The following is a 23512-nucleotide window of genomic DNA, read 5'->3' on the forward strand; positions in this document are numbered from 1 at the left end:
TAGTAATTGCAGAACATTCTTTTTGTTTTTCCTTTAAGCTTTCTTTATGGCTGCATATTATTTCATATTACTTAATGAATTGTATCACAGTATAATTTAAATTTGCATTTTACACATTATGAATGAGATAAGTGTATTTTCTTAAGTTTTAGGGCTATTAGTTCTTTAATATGAATCATCTATCATTTGCCCTTTTTCCTGTTGAGTTGTTGATTATTTAACCATTCCTTGGAATTCCTAAAATATAAGGCATATCTGTCGGTGTTTTTTATATAAATTGCAATTTTTTTCCTAGTTTAGCATTTGACTTTGCTTATGATTTGTTTTTACTATGTGTATATATCAAATTTAAAAAGTTTTCTTTAATGATTTTTATTTTATTAGAAAAGCCTTCCTCACTGCAAAGTTTCGAAGAAATTTTTCTCCCATTCTTCTGTCTTAATATATTTTTCTCACCTTCAACATTTAAAACATTCATCCATTTGGAATAGATATTTTGCCAGATGGCATTTTTCCCGAAAGTTTTATTGAATAATCTTATCGTTTCCTCACTGGTTTGAGGTGCCATTTCCTTAATTGTATCCCTTGTGAGCCTATTTCTGAGTTCTCTAATATATTGTTTGTTTGCCTGTCTATTCGTGAGCCAGTACCATGCTATATTAATTGTTATTAATTATGTGTAATTAGTACCAACATTATTAGTTATTGAGGCTTTATAAAATATTTAAATATCTAATAAGCACCTGTCATTAATTTTTTTCCCTTTGAGTTTTCTTGGCTATTTTTAAGTACTTAAATTCACATTGGAAAAATACTTTGTCTAGCTCTCCACACTTCTTCCTACCTCTATACCCCCCCGCTCCCCCCCCCCAAAAAAAAAGATTTATATTGGGGTCTTCTTAATTTTGTAAATTATGGGAAATTAACATCTTGATAAACCTTGAAATTCAAATTTATATCAGTAAATAATGGTTTTCTTTTTTTTCTTTTAGTGGTATCACCATTTTCTTTTAGCATTGGTGATACTACAGGACTGGAACCTTATTTACATGGAGGCATAGCTGTCCAAGTTAAGACTCCTAAAACATTTTACTTTGTAAGTATTTCTTTTTCTGCTTTAAAAAAATATATTTCTCTACAGAAGAAGAATGGCAGAAGAGAAAAAAGTAATAAAATGAATAGTCAGTTAACCAAACACTTAATTTAAAGCCTGAACAGATTTTATTCTTTTAATTTGCACCCACTTTGAGGAAAATGGTATCAATCTAAGGAAATAAGCTGGTATCAACAAAATATGAACAGCTAGAATACCATATGCATATAATTGAGGTAAAAAATTACATTAAAGAAATTATACCTTTGTGAATCATCAGAGTCAATCATACTCTTACAATTATTTCCTAAAACAAAAGATGAAACAGTGTATATTTTATTATTCACTTACATTTTTAAAGTAAATGGAATATTTTTTAAATGTTTATATTTTTTTAAATTTCAAGAAACAGTGTAAATGTTGGAAAAGTAAAGTAATTTTTATCATATGGCATTGAAAAGGAAAATCTAAGTATCTGAATAGAGAAAATGCAAAGGCTACTTATATCAAGGAACTCAGGAGTCTCTTGCCACTTAAATCTTTAGCCCACTTCTGAGTATAAGCTAATACATTGTTTTTTCTTACAAGTTCTCATGGTTTTAATGAGATTGCCTTTTCTTTTTCAGAATTATTATTAACTGTAGTCCTCTACGAGGCTTTGTTTAAGCCAGTTAGAACAACAAACAGATTAAAATAACCACTGGTAGTCAAATCTGCCCCTGCCTTACTTCCTCTTGCCCCTGTCCCTAATTTTTAAATTGATAAATTTATGCTTCAAGTAAATTTCAGATTATGTAGGTGGTTGGGGGAATTGTTTTTGTTTGTTTGATTGGTTATTTGGTGTTTTGGTCTTTGTAATTTTGAGTTTTCTAGTCTTGTCAGTCATAACAAGTCTTGATAACTTGATAACAGAAAAATATGGTAGCTTTTCAGTTAAAACAATACATTTTTTTTCAATTACATACAAATGTTTTTGCCATTTCTTCCCAAATTTATTATGTGGGTCAGATTGCCTGATTGCATTTAACATTTTTTAAAAAAATGTGGTAATAAGACAGGGGGTAACAGGAAAATTAGGAGCTATTTTATGTTTCAGCTAAAACTTAGTAGCCCAGGCTTCTGGTCAAGATGGCATTGACAGTAATCCAGTGGGAAGTAGACTTTTAGTATCAAATCATTCTGAGTCCTATTTAATTTATTTGGACCTAGTAGCTCAATCAATGTTGGCTCAGTGGATTAGTGAATAAGTTATTCTTAATACTACTTTAAAAAAAAAAACTTTAATAGCCCAACGTTATTTCAGATTTTTTGGAAAGTTCCGTTACTTTTAGTATTCTGTATATTTTGCCAAGTAATCACTCACTTGCAACAGAGTAAATTGTTTTGTTTTGTTTTGTTTCTATTAGGAGTCATTGGAGAAGCAGATAAAACACCCAAAGTGCCTTATTGCGGATTTTAGCAAACCTGAGGTAAACAAACACTTAGAAGGTTTTAAGAGAGGCGGCAGAATGGGGGATTGGGATTGGTAAGAGGTTATAAAGTTAAAATGGAGTAACCATGTATATACCTTTCTGTAAGATTTTCTTGATAAAGGTTGTTTCACATATATAAAGTTGACTTCCAGTGATTATAAACAGAAATTTATATCATGGAAAAATGTTAAAATAATAGGAAAAAGTTTTATAATGATATGTTATCTTTGATAGTTAAAAGACAGTTTTTAGTTATTTATGCACGGTAATCTTATTAAAAGATTTTTCTGAACCATGTAGAGTTCATATAATAGCTCTTTTCTCAAAAAGCCTTGGAAGCATTTATTTTTTAAAAAATCAAAGGATATAATTTTGTAGCAGTGAATGTAATTATGATAAGAAAAGAATTATAGTGACAGATTCCAAATTTGTAAATGTTGATAAGGAAAAAAGAAGAAAGTGATCTTATACAAATATTTTGATGCATTTGTTTAGTTGATATTACTCTAAGTTTCATATAGATAACTTAGTAAAAACTGGTCATACCACCTGGGATTGAGACTTAAATCTATTGTTTACTAGTAATATTACTTTATTGCCTTGAAGTCAAGTCATTTGACTTCTCGAAGATTCAGCTCCCTCCTCTGTCAATAATAATATTGAGCTAATTAATTTATTGTAATGATTAAATTAAATAATATTTTAAAACGTTAGCACAGTGCCTGGCACATATTACATTGACCTCTTTTTAATGTTCTAATTAGGCACCTTTAGAGATTCACACAGCTATGCTTGCCTTGGACCAATTTCAGGAGAACTACGGTCGCAAGACAAATATTGGGTAACATTCTTTGTTTGAAATAACTTTTTCCTTTTTTCTTTGTTATAAAACAGTATTTCAGTTTATGAAAACATATTTGATGTTATAATTATAGTTAAATTCAAGTGTACTATTTAAAATGCATGCATGTACATGAATTTAGTACCCAAACCAAAAATGATACAATGTGCAATTTGTATTTACTGTTGAAAAGGACACATTATTTTTACATAATTATTTAAAAGTAAATGGAAGCATGTGTAACATTGTTAGTTGGAAAAAAATGATATTTGTCCTTAAATGTTATGAACATTATTAGATGACACTTAAATAAATGTTTTAATATAATACTGACAAAAAACCAGTATTTCAGAAATTATAGTTTAAAACATTTAAAAAGTAATTAAGCATCTTAAAATTGCAACACCAGTAGGTACCCCAAACTATAGAAACATTTTTTATGACTTTTTGGTCTTCCTAGTGAGAGTAGAGAGATTAATTTATAAAATTGGAATTACATTAAATAAGACTTTTCCCATTTTTAATTCTTCAAAAGCTACAACTTTTTAAAATGAAAAATATGATATTAATTCAGTTATGAACTCCATTACATAATTTTTCTCTTTCTAGCCTATTAAGTCAGAAGTATTGTTCTTAGATGAGCATGATTTTAAGTAATGTATTTGTGAGCCAATGTTCAAGTCAGTAAAGCACTTGTGCTTCTACCTGTTAGTAAAATTCCACATTTTTCTACGTATATCTTAGATTTGAATATGATCTATTGTTTATTGCATTTGAGAAAACTGAATTTGAGGTGCTTTGTTTTGAATCCTAGATGCAAAAATGATGTAGAAGAGCTGTTGAAACTAGCAACATCTATAAGGGAAACCTTGGAAGAGAAGGTGAGTATTGAAAGTTACAGCTATCAAAGTGTAACATATAAATGTTCTGTATATAAATTTTCTCTTAACCTTCAAATCCAAACTTTGCTACTCATTGATTCTGACAGGACACAAGTTACTTGGCTGCATTCTGTTTTAATTTATAAATTTATAAAATGTTAACATGCCTCAGAGAGTTCTTGTATATAATAGATAATTTAATCTTTTAAGGTACTTAGAACAGTATGTGGCATATAGTAATTTGAATTTGTCACTGCACTCTATTTTTTTTGTTTGTTTTTTTTCTTCTAATTCTCTGCATATTTTTTTTAAGTTTTTTTATTTTTTAATAAAATCTTTATTGTTCAGATTATTACATTTGTTCCTCTTTTTTCCCCCCATAACTCCCCTCCTCCCAGTTCCCGCCCCACCCTCCGCCCTCACTCCCCACCCACTGTCCTCATCCATAGGTGCACGATTTTTGTCCAGTCTCTTCCCGCATTTCCCACACCCCTTTCCCCCCCAAGAATAGTCAGTCCATTCCCTTTCTATGTCCCTGATTCTATTATGATCACCAGATTATTTATTCACTTGATTCTTAGATTCACTTGTTGATAGATGCATGTTTGTTGTTCATAATTTGTATCTTTACCTTTTTCTTCTTCTTCCTCTTCTTAAAGGATACCTTTCAGCATTTCATATAATACTGGTTTGGTGGTGATGAACTCCCTTAGCTTTTCCTTATCAGTGAAGCTCTTTATCTGACCTTCAGTTCTGAATGATAGCTTTGCTGGATAAAGTAATCTTGGTTGTAGGTTCTTGGTATTCATCACTTTGAATATTTCTTGCCACTCCCTTCTGGCCTGCAAAGTTTCTGTTGAGAAATCAGCTGACAGTCGTATGGGTATTCCCTTGTAGGTAGCTGGGTTTCTTTCTCTTGCTGCTTTTAAGATTCTCTCTTTGTCTTTTGCTCTTGGCATTTTAATTATGATGTGTCTTGGTATGGTCCTCTTTGGATTCCTTTTGTTTGGGGTTCTCTGCGCTTCCTGGACCTGTAAGTCTATTTCTTTCACCAGGTGGGGGAAGTTTTCTGTCATTATTTCTTCAAATAGGTTTTCAATATCTTGCTCTCTCTCATCTTCTGGCACCCCTATAATTCTGATGTTGGTACCCTTGAAGCTGTCCCAGAGGCTCCTTACACTGTCTTCGCATTTTCGGATTCTTTCTTCATTTTGCCTTTCTGGTTAGGTGTTTTCTGCTTCTTCGCATTTCAAATCTTTGCCTTGATTCTTGCGCTCCTCTGGTCTGCTGTTGGGAGTCTGTATAGTATTCGTTATTTCAGTCCGTGTATGCTTAATTTCTAGTTGGTTCTTTATCATAACATCGAGGGTCTCATTAGTTTTCTTGAGGATCTCACTACATTTATCGGCGGCTTCTAGACAGTTTTTAAGAGACCTTAAAAGTGTGGTTCTGAACTCAATATCCTCCATTGACAGTTTTGTCCTGTTTCTTTGTCTCCGCATTTTTTATGCTTTCTTGGTACACCCCCTAGTGGTCTTTGTGCGCAGTCTTGTTGTAGTTAAGCCTTGATTGATGTCGGCAATACCGGGGGTGATTTGACCTCCAGGCTAACTGGCTATGAGAGTCCGCTGTGTCTCTTGTTTGTTTTTTTGTTTGTTTGTTTTTTTACAAAATAGTTGCTCTCTATTTTTAGTATTACTATTTTCTCTTCTGATTTACTTGGTTTGTTAAATCAAAATATATGTAAACTACTATATAAACTCATTAGCTTTCCTATATATAAATTGTCTCTTTTATAAGTTATATATTCATATCTCTTAATTGCATTTTGCATATCATGTGTGGACATATCACCTGGAAAATGGGTTTTTTCATGTTATGGTGCCAGTGCCTGCTGGCCAACAGTTTCATTGTAGCAGATATAAATGTAGCAATGTTTGTGCAGTTATTTGAAAATTATATTGTTTATGTTGTTACTTTATAAAAATGAAGGAGAAATGAAAGTCTTAACATTAGTAAGAATAATATATTTTATGTAATTAAAGAAGATAAAAATAAGTGTACTGAAAACAGTGAATCACTAGTCATAAATGAAAGCCCTTTTATTGCATGTAGAGCGGTTAGAAAAATGTCTGAGAGGTTAAGAACCTAATGATTTCACTCATGTAGAATATCGAACAAAAAAACAAATGAATAAACAAAAACAGACTCTTAGATATACTTTTTATCTACCATTTGGAGCACAAACTGATAGCTAGCTCCTCATCATTTATATGGGTCATTTTATTTTCTTTTTTTTTTTCAAGGTTTTTCCAAAGTTTTCTTAAAACTTTTTTTACAAATTCTGGTTCTTTCTAAATATTGACAGACATCACAGAACTGTTATTTAACAAAACCTATAGATGTTAGATATTTCATTTAATTCTAAATGGTGTGTTTATGTCAGATAGAGTAAAAAAGCAAAAATGGCAGGTACTGATAAAGAGAAATATGTACTGCTTGGGAAACTAACATTCAACTGGGTCTTTTATTGTAAGATTAGAACTTTTTTAGGACTTATAAACTGTTTTAATGTTTTCATTGATTTTTAGAGAGAGAGGAAAGGAGAGGGAAAGTTAGAAACATCTTTGAAAAACAGCCATTCTGCTGCCTCCTGCACACCCTTTACTGGGGGTCAGGCCTGCAACCTGGTCATGTGACTGACTCAGAATCATATTGGTAACCTTTTGTTGCATGGGATGACACTTAATCCACTGAGCCACAGAGGCTGGGCAGGACTTTAAAACTATTTAGTTAGAGAAACTGAGTGGCTTTTTTTGAAGTTTAGCTATAAAAAATCCTCACATTAAGTAATTGAAGGTTTGAATGTACTATGTGAATACTGTTAATACTATGGTCTTTCCTGGCTTGTGTTTCAGCCTGAAGTAAATGCTGATGTTGTGCGTTGGCTCTCTTGGACTGCTCAAGGCTTTCTACCCCCACTTGCTGCAGCAGTAGGAGGTGTTGCCAGCCAAGAAGTATTGAAAGCTGTGACAGGAAAGTTTTCTCCTTTGTGCCAGTGGGTTAGTTCTGTATTTTAGTATTGTTTTATATTTAAGGTTGAATTATCCATCTATACAATGAATGTCTGTTAGGAATTTTAGTATTAATATATTATAAAAGCAACCTTACAATATTTTTTGATGCATGAGAGAGATCTGATATGCTACCAAAACTTAATTCTGTGATTGAAACTGATATGATCATATATTGAGGCTGTTGGATTATAACCCAGAGTTGCTTTCTAGGATATATTTCCCTCATTTGTGACAGTTAGGGTATGAATTTTCTATCCTTATATTTAGTCTCCTGTATTATTAGGTTAGCATTCATGGACTCTCAGGATTTAAACTTGTTCTGAAATTATGACTTCCTAGCTCATTTCCTCTATAGTGTATGCAATTATAAGTGACATATAATATCCCGCAAGCTGGAAAATAAATGTAGAATAGGCACTTATCAAAGAGTAATCAAGGATGTACATGAGGTGGTGCCATCCTATATAATAAAAGCCCAGCGACCAAAACAGTGGAACGACCAGAGACCAGAACCACCACGGCCCCTCACTGGGGCTAGCCCTGTCCCCCCACAAGTGGTTAGGGGCAATCAAGCAGGCAGGCAGAGTGGTTAGGGACGATCAGGCAGGCAGATGAGTGGTTAGGGGGCGATCAGGTAGGCAGGCGAGCAGTTAGGGAGCAATCAGGCAAGCAGGCAAGCGGTTAGGGGTGATGAGACAGGCAGGCAGATCACCACAATCCATCACCTCAAAGAGGGAGTCCCAGGCCGCCCACCACAGCCTGCGGGAGGGATGCTCAGCGGCTGTGATGGGAGGCGCTGGCAGCGGTGGATGCTGCAGGGCAGGGCTGGCATCATGGTGGCTCCTGAGCGGGCATGGCGCCTGCAGCCTGGCCCAGGCCCTAGGTTGCAGCCTCCGCCCACGGCTTCTGCTGGGCTGGACTGCCACTCCTCCTGCTATGATGCCTGGGCAGATCCTGGACCCTTCTAAGACTGTGGGCTCTCTGCCAGGACTCGGCCCCCTGACTGGACTCCCAGCTCAGACCTGACAGCAGAAGAGCTGAAATACGCTGACATCCACAACATTGGGGCCATGATCACCCCTTTGCACTTCCTGGAGGTGAAACTGGGCAAGAGGCCGCAACTGTGAAAAGTGGGCTAGACAAGGAGTGGAGGAGGAAAAGGCGCCAGGAAAAGAACAAAGTGGCGGCAGTCCGATGCTGGAACAAAAAGGAGTGGATGGAGTTTCTGCAGTGGGAATCTGAGTGGTTAGAGCTCATGAATGCAGAGCTGAAAACCCAGATGGAGGAGCTGAAGCAGGAGCAGCAGCAGCTCATCCTGATGCTCAACCAGCATCGCCCCACCTGCATCATCAGGACCAACAGTGTTAAGACCCCCAACTAAGAAGGCAACCCACTGCTGGAGCAGCTGGAGAAGAAGTGATCATGGGCTGGGAGGAGGAGGGGGGGAGGAGGAGATGGGGAGACGGAGGAGGAGGAGGGTCCCAGAGGGCTCTTCCTTGCTGCATGAAAAAGTCTTCAATAAGGCTCAGCACAGCCAGCATCGGCTAGGCTTTTTTTGTGAAACTCAGATCAGCCACACCAGGGGAAGAAACCCAGGCTGATGAAACCCAGGACCAAGCGCTGAGACCAAAGTAGTCTTGAGAGGGGGCTGTTCTGCCTGGGGCAGGGTTGCAGGAGGCAGGACTGAGGCTCTGGGCCGGAGAGATGCCCAACCGGGCAGCTGTGGGCACTTCTCCAGCATCTCCACCAGGGCACCCACCCAAAGGACCTCCGAGCAGTCAGGAACAGCCATGAGTTGGAACCAAAATTAAGCTGAGTATGGAACTCAGAGGGAAACTGGACTCCCAGCTCGGCTCTGCAATCTGTTTGCCCCCAGCCCTGACCCTGACCCTGACCCTGACACAAGGCTGGAGAAGGGCACAGTGCCAGGCCCTGCTGTACCCACCCACCGTGGTCCAGCTCAGTCCTGCCCAGGGTGGCAGCTGGGGCACATCCTCGCCGGCCCTGCTGGAGTTGCTGTGGGCATGAGACATGGGCGCCCTTCCAAAGTACATACTCACTGAATGTTTATAGACTGGCTGTCCTGACAGGGCTCTCAACTGCACATGTTTTTTATACTTTTTAAAAATATTTTTTATAAAAAAAAAATATTTTATGCAAGCAATATGTAAATGGATTTCTATAATCACTCAATGTGATACAGTATAAATATGCTATGGTTTGTTTGTTACGAACAGATATTCATCAGTTATGGCCAGTGCTTGTAACTTCTCAGTACTGTAGTCTGGGTGTTGGGGGTGGCAGGGGCAGGGGTGCGGTGCATTTCCATACTGGTAAACCCTTCATAGTATTCAGTTCTGTGTCGCTCAGTAAACATTACTCTTAAAAAATAAAGAGAGAGGGGGGGGGGGGAGGCCCAGGCTACCTGGCCGGGGTTGCTTCTGCGAGTGGGCAGGGCCTGCCTCTGCAGGGTGATTGACCTGGGGGCCCTGCCCTCTCTTGCCCCACAGAGGGAGGCCCAGGCCACCGGCCAGGGACGCTGTGGCAAGTGTGTGGGGCCAGCCAGTGATCGCACCCTACGCCTGTCACCTGCAGAGGGAGGCGACTGGTGGCAGGGGGCAGCACTGCAGAGATGGCAAGCAGGGACGGGGGCGGGGCCAGCTGCCAACAGCCAGGGAAGAAAAGCCCGATAGGCCCTGATGTCAGGCCAGGCCTAGGGACCCTACCCAAGGGGTCCCGGATTGCAAGAGGGTGCAGGCCAGGCTGAGGGACCCCCGGCCCCGCTCCCGAGTGCACGAATTTTGGGGCACCCGGGCCTCTAGTAAGAATATAAGACCCCAAAGAGGCATTGGGCAATTGAAGCTTATATGCCATCTGGACAAACAAGAGGGAGGCAGGAGCCTGGGATCTCAAAGGGAAAGCAGGCAATTTATATAAATAGATGAAAAGATCAAACATGTAGTAAATAAATTCTTGCTGGGATACAGAGGGAAGTTCACCAAACAGGCTTTGCGAGATTCCTACCTTGTTGCCACATTTATGTTGCTAAGGTGATGCTCCCTTCCTTTCAGCAGGTTTTTCTATTTGAATTCTTTTAGGTAGGTGAAATGAGAGGGTCAAAGGATTTTTTTAAGTCTTTAATAACCAGCGAAAAATCAAATTCCCAACAGGCATATTTTGGGGTGGCAAAGCTTTGTTCCTCATTACTTATTTGGATGCAGCTAAAATTGAATGGGACCTCCAGGGTTTTATGCACAGAAAATGGATGTGGAGGTGCAGTTTCCTTTGTTTGTTAAGCAAACATCTTTAAGATGGCTAAATTACATGAATCAAATTATATCTTTTCACAGATCCTTCAGGTTTAATCATTGCTTTAATGAAAGAATACAGGAGTGTATATATCAAAACAATTACAGTTTGAATCTATTATTTTATTCTACATTGGTATTTTCTTATTTTTCTTAATTATTAAATAACTACAGAAGAGAACTACTTTTTCTCTTAAGTTCTATACATAGTAAGTTATTTTTTTATCTTCTACTTTAAGTTATACATTGAAGCAGCAGATATTGTCGAGTTCCTAAGCAAGCCACAACGGGAAGAATTTCTCCCACGGTAATACTGGGATTTCTGTTGTTTTTTTCTTATTTGTATATTTGTAATAGGCAACCAGATTAAAAGAGCTTTTGTTTAAACATGTAGTTGTTTTAAATTAAATGTTTTTTCCGAAACCTAGCCCATTTGCTTCTGCAGTCATTTCCCTTTTTAGAGGTGACATGTCATAATGCCATATGTCTTTACCACTTTATAAATTATAAATTATATATTTTTATGAGAATGGTTAGCATTCAAAATACCACTCTGATGAACAGTTGCTATCTGCAGCTTTTATTTGTATCAATGATTTACCTTTTTGAGTCACAAATCTCTGAGAATCTTATTAAAGCTTATGGATTCATTTGCTCCAAAATCACATACCCCAAAAATTCTGCCTTCAATTTAAACTACTTTAAGTTTGTGTCAACAATGAAACTAATCTTAATGTTTTAAATGCCTTTCTGTTTTCTTTGGTATGTTCTTTTCTTCAGAGGAGATAGATATGATGCCTTACGAGCCTGCATTGGAGACACTTTGTGTCAGAAGCTACAAAATTTGAATATATTCTTAGTAAGTATAATAATGATGAAAATAAGTAGTACATTCAAACTGCTATTATATATCATCAAGTAAATTTATTAAAGCAAATTTGACTATAAAATGAGTAGTTTCTAACATAGTAGACATTCAGTAAATCTTTAGAACAGGAGTTTACAGACTATGGCTGGCAAACCAAATCCATCTTCCTACTTGTTAATAAAGTTTCATTGGAGCACATTCATTCACTTATTATTGTCTAGAATTTCTTTTCTGCTACAATACTAGTTTGACAGAGACCATATGGAGTGAAGCTGAAAATATTTGCTGTTTGGCCCTTTACAGAAAATCTTTGCCAACCCCTGATCTAAGGAATTAATACATTTAAGATGAAAATATGTGTATTATAGTTTTGAACATTCCATAATTTCTAGAAATACATTAAAATTGGTTGGGTGTTTGTTTTTTGTGTTTCTTTTTTTTCTCTCACCAAATGGAGGAATATGGAGGTGCATTCTATCTTTCTTGAATTACTAGAGAATCTTTTTTATTAAAATACTAGAGGCCCGGTGCACGGATTTGTGCACCCATGGGGTCCCGCAGCCTAGTCTGCGCCCTCTTGTAATGTGGGACCCCTCGGGGGATGTAGTAGTGCACAAAGCAGCAGGTGGCCAGGGAGGAGCCTGAGCCCAGACTGGGCACTGCACCGCTTTTGCTCATCCCCGCCCCGCTGCTCCTGCTGCTGCCACCGCTCAGTAGTGCTACTGTGGAGGCGGGAGAGGCTCATGCCATTGCAGTTGTGCTTGTCAGCCATGAGCCCAGCATCTGGAGCCCGGTGTCTGGCGTCTGTCAGTCAGCTGAGCGGCGCTCCCACTATGGAAGCGCACTGACCACCATAGGGCTGCTCCTGCATTGAGTGTCAGTGTGTGTCATAGCAATTGGTCACTTAGGGTTTTATATATATACAAGATTCGTGCACTGGGGGAGGGGGTCCCTCAGCCCGGCCTGTGTCCTCTTGCAGCCTGGGACCCCACTGCCTGCAGTGGAGGTGGGAGAGGCTCCTGCCACCACTGCTGCGCTCGCCAGCTGTGAGTCTGTCTTCTGGCTGAGTGGCGCTCCCCCTATGGGAGTACACTGACCACTACGGGGCAGCTCATGCATTGAGTGTCTGTCCCCTGGTGGTCAGTGTGCGTCATAGTGACTGGTCGTTCTGCCGTTCGGTCGGTTTGCATATTACGCTTTTATTATATGGGATAGGTTGCACTGATGATTTTTGCTGTTTGTTTTTAGCTTATATTTAAAAAAGAAGCTCACTATTTGGCTTTCCTTGGAATTTTAAAATGTTTTCTCTTTGAAGGAAAGGCGATATTGTGCTTTTTCTTACTTTTTTAAAAATTATATATTTTATTTATGTTTTTAAATTTTATTTTATTGTTTAAGGTATTACAAATAGTACATATGTCTCCTTTTTTCCCCCCATTGACCTCCCTTCAGCCTCCCTTACCCCCCGGCACTTGCCCTCACCGCCACCTGCCGCCCGCCTCCCCTCCCCCCCCCCCAAACTCCAGTGTCTTGCATCTGTTGGTTTTGCTTATATGCATGCATACAAGTCCTTTGGTTGATCTCTTACCACCCCCCCCCCAACCATCCCCTACCTCTCGCTGTACTTTTGACAGTCTTACTTTGGTTTATACCTTTTTTTTATTTTCTGTAACTGAGACACTTAATAATGGCATCATAAACCAGTTAAAACTTTAAACTAAAATAATCAAACATGTTAAAGTTATTTTTAAAGTGTTTATTGTGAGTTAGCATTTGATGAAAATTATTATGAAATTGCTCTTTAGTAAGTAGAAGCTCTGATTTTATTTACTTTGATATATTTTTCTTCTCCATAGGTAGGATGTGGAGCCATAGGCTGTGAAATGTTAAAAAATTTTGCTTTACTTGGTGTTGGCACAAGCAAAGAGAAGGGAATGGTAAGACAAAAATCTTTGAGAGTTAAAGTGTATACATATTTTTTTTGGTGTCCACTTCTTTTATATATTTTTTTTTATTGACTTTTTACAGGGAGGAAGGGAGAGAGATAGTTAGAAACATCGATGAAAGAGGAACAACGATCAGCTGCCTCCTGCACATCTCCTCCTGGGGATGTGCCCGCAACCCAGGTACATGCCCTTGACCGGAATCGAACCCGGGACCTTTCAGTCCGCAGGCCGACGCTCTATCTGCTGAGCCAAACCAGTTTCGGCAGGTGTCCACTTTTGAACTGCATAGATCTGAAGTATTGAATTTTGAGGATAGGTTATTAAGCTAGAAATTGAAAGATTCTGATTCTACTGTGACCACTTGTCAAAAGTTATGCAACCCCATGGCAAAATGCTTTAATTCTTTGCTCCTAAATTTCATTCTTTAATACTGTGCAGCTGATATCTGTACAACCTACCTCATAATGTTATTATGAAGATCAAATATGAAAGAGCTTTGGAAACTTTAAAGTATATAAATATTGTTATTATTTTATTAGATACTAGTTAATTATTAAGTAAATTTTAAAAATAGGAGGAACTAACATTAGAAAGTTGAAGACTAATCAGATATAATTTCACTTAGTGATTATCAAAAGAAGGAAATAATATAAACTTGTGTATACAATTTAAATTCTTAAGACTATAAGTGTGAGTTACTTGGGAAGCCATGTCATATATTTTAATAAAAATATATTTCAAATTAAGATGTAAACTAGCTTCCCAGAGTATTGACTTCAGATTTATCATGGTGACTAATAGCAAATAATTTTATAGTTAATTAAACTTGGCTTATTGTTTCACTCAAAGAGATTATTCGTTATTCCTGCTCAGTATTTCTAAATGTTGTATTCTACAAACTGCTATTAATTCTAGTGGTTTTAAAATACATTTCTCAAAAAAAAAATCCTTGGTTGCATACATTTGGCAATCACCTGAATACTTTTAACTTCTTGTAAATTCACAATGCATAGCTATATATATAAAAGCCTAAGCGACTGTTATGACTGGTCGACCAAATGACCAGTCAACCAGTTGCTATGACACGCACTAACCACCAGGGGGAAGATGCTCAATGCAGGAGCTTCCCCCTGGTGGTCAGTGTGCTTCCACAGCTAACCTCCTGTGTCCAACCATCCTCCCACAGTCCCTCCCCGCCCCTGGCCAGCCAACCTCCCAGCTTCAATCAGCCCAATCGGGACTGGGTGAGATAGGCCCCAATTGGCCCTGATCACCGGCCAGGCCAAGGAATCCCACCCGTGCCCAAATTCGTACACTAGGCCTCTAGTTAGCATATAAAGATTAGAAAAAGAGTTTCAGTAAACAAGCCTACTGACTTCAGGTAACAAAACAAGGTAAGTTAATTGGGACAGGTTTTTATCTTATTGCAAAGACATCGACTTGCTGTGTAAAAAAAATTTTTTTAAGTCTTTACATACGTAGCAAAACTAACTGAAAAGAAGGAAAGAGAAACAAGGTTCCAGGAAACAAAAGAGAAATTAATTCCTAAACTAAAAGTTGTGGTGACTTCTGAGCATTTGTCTTTTTCTTTCCTTTTCTTTTTTTATTTTTATTGATTTTTAGAGAGAGAAAGTGAGAGAGAGGTGGGGGTCATCAATTTGTTGATTCTTGCCGACCAGGGATTGAACCTGCAACCTTGGTGCATTTGGACAGTGCTTTAACCAACTGAATTACCAGGCCAAGGCCAACCATTTCTGTCTGGAATATTTGTCCAAAACATTAAATAGAAAGAGAAGTCACTCATGACAAATTAAAACACAGAGCATGCACCACACTGGTAAATGGGGTCCAAAATTATACAAAAATTTTAAGCAGAAAATTAATATAGCAAATTTAGGACCATTGAAACCTCTAGAGTTCTGACTAAAACAAATGCAAAACTGCATCATGACGATTCACAATAAAAAGTGATAATCAGCTAGGAAAAAAGTAACACCTAGAAAAACAATCATCCAAGGAAAATGGAAAAATTAGTAATCTCTAAGTAATGTAGGTAATAGGAGTGCTACAGATAATAGAAAAATCTAGAGAGAACAGAACAAACTTAAAAATGAAGTTAGAAATGATCAGCGATTAAAGTAAATAAATAAAAAGAGAAATGATCAAAGATAAAAAAAAAAAGAGGAAAAGAAACTGGGAAAAGGCACTGAAATTTTTCACAAAAAGCCGAATAAGAACTTCAATATAGTAAGTGAGCTCAAAATTCAAATATAGCTGAAGTGAGAATTTATTGGAAATTGCATAGTCCAATGTAAGTGCAGAATTTCCATAGAGAATGAGGAAGAGACAGTTTCCAAGGATAATGGCAAAAGTTTTAACTTTGGATGGTAAGTGCACAATGCATTATGCAGATGATATGTTATAGAGTTGTATACTTGAAATCTGGTTTTATTAATGTCATTTCAATAAATTCAATTTTAAAAAGTAAACATAAAGTAATGAAAACTGAGATATGGGCAACAACCACCAAAATGAAAAGAGACAAGTGTGTTCAAACAAATCAAAGGCAAAGAGAAAAAGAGAAATTACCTAATAGACTTCTCATCAACAAGAAATGCATACCTATGCCCTGGCTGGTGTGCTCAGTTAGTTGAGTGTCAGTCACTGGTTCAGTTACCAGTTAGGGCACATGCCCAGGTTACAAGCTCATTCCCCAGTAGGGGGCTGCAGGAGGCAGTCAATGGATGTTCCTCGCATCAATGTTTCTCTCTTTAAAAATCAATAAAAACATTTTTTTTTTTTTAAAGAAATGCAGCCCTAACCGGTTTGGCTCAGTGGATAGAGCATCGGCCTGCGGACTGGGGGGTCCCAGGTTGGATTCCGGTCAAGGGCATCGACCTTGGTTGTGGGCACATCCCCAGTAGGGAGTGTGCAGGAGGCAGCTGTTCGATGTTTCTCTCTCATCGATGTTTCTAACTCTCTATCCCTCTCCCTTCCTCTCTGTAAAAAAAAAAAAGTCAATAAAATGTATTTTTAAAAAAAAGAAAAGAAAAACAAATGCACACCTAAAGATAGGGAATCAGATCTTCACAGTGCAAGGTCAAATTATTATCAACCCAGATTTCTGTACCCAGCTAATTATCCTTCAAGACAAGTAAAGATATTTGACAAGTAAAATGATGAAAAACTATCACTTAATGGTTCTCACTGAAAGAATTATTATATAACATGAACAATTCATGAAGCAAGGGTAAGTAAAGACATTTGTCAATATCTTAGACCAACTTTTAAAGCCTTTAAAATATCTGATTTGAAAGTGGATGGTTAAAAATAAGTAAAATGTTCATTTATAACATGGAAAATAGAAGGGAGATTTAGATATCCTCTAATTGTCCAGAAGCAAGATATTTTAATTGATTTTAGATAAATCACATATGCATGTTTAAATTTTGAATTTAATCACATAAAAGTAAATGTTTAACTTGCTTGATCTGTTCCTTTGCTAAGCATTAATTAAGTGTAAGTATAAAAGAGTAGTAATGGTAATCATTTTTGAATATTTGTATTCATATAATTTTTACCAGCCAAAATAATTTAGAATAATGGTGGGAGTTGTTTCAGTCATCCCGAGAAAAACAAAATAGATTTAAACTTACTAGTTACATAATTTTAGCCATTGTCTTTTCTTGATATTAGGTTACAATTACAGATCCTGACTTGATAGAAAAATCTAACTTGAACAGGCAGTTCTTATTTCGTCCTCGTCACATACAGGTATGTTGCTATGTGTTTCAAATTTAAATCATCTGTTGTGTTATACAAAACAAAAGAGAATTTCCTTTTAATATATAGAAAATGGTGCTTGACAAGCATAATATATTCTTTATTTATTAGAACCTCAAATTACCAAATAATGGGAATGATTATAGAAGAAATTATTTTTTAATATAAAAATTGGTTTTTCAATGATTTTGGATTGTTGTGAATTGTGTGTGGTATTTTTTTCATTTTATAATCACCAAATTATGTCAACATGTTTTATTTTAGAAACTATATATATATACATACACACACACACACACACACACACACAGAAACATTTTCTCTAATTTGAAGTGTTCAAATTTAGCACTTATAATTTTGTGCTGTATTGATTTTGTCTGATTAATATCCCTTTTTATTATAAAATAATGCTTTTCCATCTTTTTCATAGTGTTCCAAATATTTAAGTCAGAAAAAGAAGCAGTTTAGTCAGTCAAGCAAATTTGCTTTTACTTTTGAAATTTTTTTTTATTTTTTAATGACTCGTAATCATAGCATAAGAATGTCATAAACAGAAAAGTAACTAAAGCAGGTGGCATAGTTAACGTAATTGACTCACTTATCCAAATATAAAGAACTAAATAACAGGGTCTTTCATGAACTATAAAATGTATGTCACAAAATTAATTTACTTAACTGTGCATTTAACTTAGAGAAGAACTTGGCCTATTTATTATTTTACTGAGTTCTAGCAAAGTTTCTGCTTTGTAGGTATATTAACAGCACTGAGAAGTAAAAGCATGTCAACTAAACAGTGTGAGAAGAGATAGAAATACCATATTAAAACTATGTTCATGTATTCAAACAGAATGGTCTATACACATTTAGTGTCAAAACCATTGTTTCCAAGTGAACTTTGTTGACATTTAAAATGACACCAATAATCTTTAAAAAAATAATGAATTATGTTTAGGGTACTTTTTTTAAATAAAACTTGAAACATGTAATAATTTTTTTAAATATTTATATCCAAAAATAGTAAAATTTTTTAAAGATTTTATTCTCAAAGTGTTGAATTACCGTACGTTTGAGAGCTTATTTTATGTAGTTTGAATTTCTAATAAGGTACTGAATGTATTCTCATCTTTTTCTGGGCACTTAGCCGATTTATAACTAGGAAGAACAATGTGCTTTTAGTTGGACTTTTAACTAGTTGTTGTTTTTTAATTGATTGGAGAGAGAGAGAGAGAGAGAGAGAGAGAGAGAGAGAGAGAGAGAGAGAGAGAGAGAAAGAGAGAGAAAGAAAGAGAGAGAAACATCAATTTGTTGTTCCTCTTATTTATGCATTCATTGGTTGACTCTTTTTATTTTTTAATATATTTTATTGATTTTTTACAGAGAGGAAGGGAGAGAGATAGAGAGTTAGAAACATCGATGAGAGAGAAACATCGATCAGCTGCCTCCTGCACATCCCCCACTGGGGATGTGCCCGCAACCCAGGTACATGCCCTTGACCGGAATCGAACCTGGGACCTTTCAGTCCGCAGGCCGACGCTCTATCCACTGAGCCAAACCGGTTTCGGCCATTGGTTGACTCTTATATGTATCCTGACCAGGGATCCAACCTGCAACTGTGAGGTATTGGGAAGATGCTCTAATCAGCTGAGCTGCCCGGACAGGGCCTAACTAATATTTCAAGACCTCTAAAGCATTTAGCTGTAAAAGAGAGGTTGTTTAAATTTCAATGTGTAAATTATTTAGACTGCTGGGCACTATTAAATGTAGTCTGAATACAGTCTGAATGTAATTTCGACAAACTAAAACGTGAACTTGATCTCATTCTCACCTCCATATATATTTTCCAGAGTGACAAGAATGTGTAAGTTCAATCATAGGCTGTCTTTTTCTGTTTAACATTTATTTCTTCTGTTTGTTGTTGTTTGTTTAGAAACCTAAAAGCTATACTGCTGCTGATGCCACCCTGAAAATAAATCCTCAAGTAAAAATAGATGCACACTTGAACAAAGTATGTCCAGCCACTGAGGCTATTTACAGTGATGAGTTCTATAATAAACAAGATATAATTATTACAGCATTAGATAATGTGGAAGCCAGGAGATATGTAGACAGGTATGTAATTGAAATTTGGGTTCATTGTCTTTATTTTTTTAATTTTTTAAATGCTTTTATTGATTTTAGTGAGAGGGAAAAAGAGAGACGTCAGTGTGAGAAACATCAATCAGCCGCCTCCTACATGCTCCCTCCATTCTAAATTAATGGAGCCGCAACCCAGGCATATGTCCTGACTAGGAATTGGACCTGCAATCATGCAACCTCTCAGTGCATGGATTAGTGCTCAGCCAACAGAGCCACACTGGCCAGGGCATCATTGTATTTTTTGTTCGTTTTCACTTCTGTTTCCCATACCTATTTGTTGAAAAGTTACTTAATTTTTTAATTATTCTTTATGTTGCTAATATAATACTTCCCAAACCCTGTGATGATTTCTCATTATACCTAGGATAAAATTTAAAATCTTGAACACGGCCTCGATTTTTTTTATAGTGTCTGTCACTTACTTGCCCACCTCTCCAGCTTAACATTTACCTATTCCTTCCTGGCTCCCCTTATTCCAGCTACACATTTTTTTTTTCAATTCTTACAGAGCATTCAGCATTTCTTTAATTATTATTACTATAAGTTCGTGTTAGGGGCTTGGCCCTCACAACTGTGGCAGCTGCCCTCAGCCCTCGCAGCCCTGGCTTCATCCAGAACGTCGTCTGGAAGGACGTCCAGAAGGTCGTTCAGCTGTCCGGTCATATTACCCTTTTATTATTATTGATTTTTTTTACCTCAGAGACTTGCACATACTCTTCTTCAGCCTCAGGAAATTATGTTTATGTTTTCCCAAAACTCCTGATCCCAAATTTACCTATTTACTTCTCACCTACCTTTGTATTTTTCTTCACCCTATAGTTGCAACCTAAATGTCTTTCTTTAACTGCCAAATTCTAAATTAAAATATCCTATGGTAATCTTCTATAGCACTAAGCATTTTCCTTCATAGCACTTATTTTATTGATGCACATATTCATTTAATGTTTTTTTCCTCATTAAATCATTTATTTTGGAACCATTTATTTTCCCATCACTGTATCACTGGTGTTCAACACATGATGTCATTCAGTAAATATTAGTGAAATAAGAAGAATGAATGACTATAATGTGTACATCTTACATAATTTTTCTTACATTTTTATATGCCTCTTGAATGTTAGGGTGTTAGAGCAGATATATTAACAGAAAAATTTATCAGTTGTGAGTATAGTGGAAAACTTATTTTTCCTTCCATGGTCAGAAGAAGGAAAAATAACTTTAATAAATTGTATAGAATATAGGTATTATAATTATTTAAGAAGGTATAGTATTATTTGGAGTTAAGAAAGTATTGAGAAGATACAGTGGGATAGAACCTATAGCCAGAAAGTAAGCAAAGGAGAAATAGGAAGCAAAAGTAGAAAGGATAACATAGCTAAAAGTTAACCTAATGGAAAACAAGCCCAAAATGTGGTGGTGGTGGTGGTAGAAGGTAGAGACAAAAATGACTAGATTGAACAACATAATTTGTTGGGGGAAGGGGACAGAAATGATTAATGGGATGTTTGGTGGTAATGTATGTTTCCTAAAATATTATAGTCCAGTAGTGATCAGTGTGTGAAGTGGTCAGTAGACAGTGGTAGGATTTCCTCTGCCTGCATTGCTATTGCTTACTTTTGTGCTTGTTTCCTATTGTCTTTTCAAATAGCCGTTCTGTATCAAATCTACGGCCCCTCCTGGATTCTGGAACAATGGGCACTAAGGGACACACTGAAGTTATTGTACCTCATTTGACCGAATCTTATAGTAGTCATGTAAGTGAACCAATTTTTTTGAGTAAATGTCTCTTCTTTATATCTCATCATTTTATTATCTTCATCAGTCCACAAATTTGATTTAGCTTCTCTAATCCTGGTTTGATCTGCCAGTGATATTCATACATAAGTGTATGTACAATTTTAAAAATATATCTGAACTGATTGTTTTTAAATCATCAAAATTTTGGTTTGGAGTCTATTCTTTTGTTTACTGTTTATTTCTCAAAGCTGCTTGATTAGTTTTCTAACAACCATTCAACTGTAACTCATGAAATATTAGGGATCAAACTATATATATAGGGGTTTTTTTTACTATAAATGATATATAGATATAACTTTTTTAAACCCCCACAAGTAATCTTGATATACTGATGAAACTGAAAATTACTGGCCTAAGAAATAATTGCAGGCTTTAGGATTTAAAGAAAGATCAACCTAAGTCGTAAAATTAAAAGAAGTATCTATATATTTTTTCTTTTTGTTTTTTTTCTCTTTTTTAAATAAGTATATTTTTTACATTTGTAAATATCCTTTAATGAAAATGTTTAGCTTAGTAAAATTTCAAATATTTTATATTTTCTCATTTACTCTCATGAAATCAACATTATATAATAAAAACAGAAAACAAATTGAGGAATTTAATTTGATGGAAATTAGATGGAGGAAATCATGATATGTTGGTTGTTATGTTGGAAATTTTTCAAAGTAGAGAATATTATAAAATTCCAAAAGTTCCATTGATTCTCTTGTTCTATATCTTTCTCAAACCTTTTCCTGTCTTCTCTGACCTCATACTCAAAATTGGAATTTAATAATCTTCTGACTTACCTCTTTGGTTTATATTTTATGGTATTTCAAAAATCAACAAACAAAAATATAAATATCCATTAAAAAGAGACCAAGTGAGTAATTTACATTGGGTAAACAAATAAGCATAGGCCAAATGTACCCTCTACAGGATATAAAATTTTTTCAGTGGTTCCTTTTTATCTGAGACAGTATAGGCATTTGCCATTTACTTTACACACTTTCTACTCAAAGCTGTACCAAGCATCAAGGACATATTCATGTTCCCCAGTTTTTTTCTCCATGGAGAAACTCATGGTATGCTGAGCACTGTATTGGGGATTCTTGAATTACTTTTCATAATAGGGAGTAGTATAAAGTTTTAAATGTAACCTTGATTCTGGGAGGGGAAAAATTAGTTATATATGGTGGTCTTCCATGAGTGCTACATGGTGCCAAAAATGATCATAGAATTCATGTTTGTTGTTACATTGCTATTAACAAGTAGATTAAGTGTCAAAAGAATCAATTTGTCTTCTTGGTGCCTAGAAGAGAGAAGATATAAAAAGGTTGGATTTCTTTTATTTTTGAACTTCATTTCCTTTTTTTATGGTCTTAAAACATTCAAGTAAATTCAATCAATAAAAAATTGCCGTTGCTTCTCTTAACTGTCTATTGTCACATTTTATAAATTAGCGGGATCCCCCAGAAGAGGAAATACCATTCTGTACTCTGAAATCCTTTCCAGCTGCTATTGAACATACTATACAATGGGCAAGAGATAAGGTAATAAAGATATTTGTTAAAGGAATATTTTTTGTAGTAGTAGAAAAGAAGATAGTCCCAGCTTCCAATTAGACTTCTGTTTGTAACTTTTTCCCCTCTTTTCCATAACAGTTTGAAAGTTCCTTTTCCCACAAGCCTTCATTATTTAACAAATTTTGGCAAACCTATTCATCTGCAGAAGACGTCTTACAGGTAAAAATCAGTATATTTTAATACAAACAGCGCTTTGTGTCATTTTATTTAAAAGTTCCCTGCAATTGGTTTATTTTACCTCTTTAAAAAGAGATTAATGTGATTATTATTGTTTGTGGTAAGTACATGAATGTTAAAATTAGCAGGTCACAAATGATCTTTTAAAAAGTTATTTTATTTTTTTAGTTTGGTTGAACTATATGGAGTTGCCTATATTTGACCATGTTTGACCCACAAAACATCAATTCATATGGTTCAACCTAATAAGAGTGTTATAATTCTAGGAGAGCTACAAATAATAAAACAGCTCTTTGTTAGTTCTAGTGAAACTTTCACAATTGGATAGTAATATCTCAGACTTATACTGTCATGGTGAGGACACGACAAAGATGTTTTCTTTCTTTCCTTTAATCCTAAAAATGCCAGCTTTTTAGTATAAAACATTATTCTTAGTACTTATTTTAGTGAGTACATACAAACTACCAGTAGCTAGCAAAACAGAATAATTTGGGAGACAAGAAACTTTCGAGTTAAAATTTGATGTGCTATTTTTTTTGCTGTTTCCTCTCCAAAAAAGAAAGAAAAG

General features: G+C 36.0%; 1 protein-coding gene and 1 pseudogene across 1 annotated transcript in view; both read left to right on the plus strand.

The window, feature by feature from the left end:
• The window catches only part of UBA6 (ubiquitin like modifier activating enzyme 6), a 66841-nt gene that overhangs the window by 27659 nt on the left and 15670 nt on the right, over nt 1-23512 (plus strand). The window contains exons 10-22 of the mRNA XM_059669876.1: nt 993-1096; nt 2500-2562; nt 3330-3406; nt 4221-4287; nt 7206-7349; nt 10912-10979; nt 11453-11531; nt 13397-13477; nt 17183-17260; nt 19197-19378; nt 21054-21159; nt 22645-22734; nt 22846-22926. Of these exons, the coding sequence (XP_059525859.1) occupies nt 993-1096; nt 2500-2562; nt 3330-3406; nt 4221-4287; nt 7206-7349; nt 10912-10979; nt 11453-11531; nt 13397-13477; nt 17183-17260; nt 19197-19378; nt 21054-21159; nt 22645-22734; nt 22846-22926 (1220 nt within the window). The remainder of the gene's footprint in view (nt 1-992; nt 1097-2499; nt 2563-3329; nt 3407-4220; nt 4288-7205; nt 7350-10911; nt 10980-11452; nt 11532-13396; nt 13478-17182; nt 17261-19196; nt 19379-21053; nt 21160-22644; nt 22735-22845; nt 22927-23512) is intronic.
• On the plus strand, nt 7356-10596 carry LOC132218551 (jun dimerization protein 2-like; annotated as a pseudogene).

This window comes from Myotis daubentonii, chromosome 1 (assembly GCF_963259705.1).
Source record: "Myotis daubentonii chromosome 1, mMyoDau2.1, whole genome shotgun sequence".
NCBI classification, from domain to species: Eukaryota; Metazoa; Chordata; class Mammalia; order Chiroptera; family Vespertilionidae; genus Myotis; species Myotis daubentonii.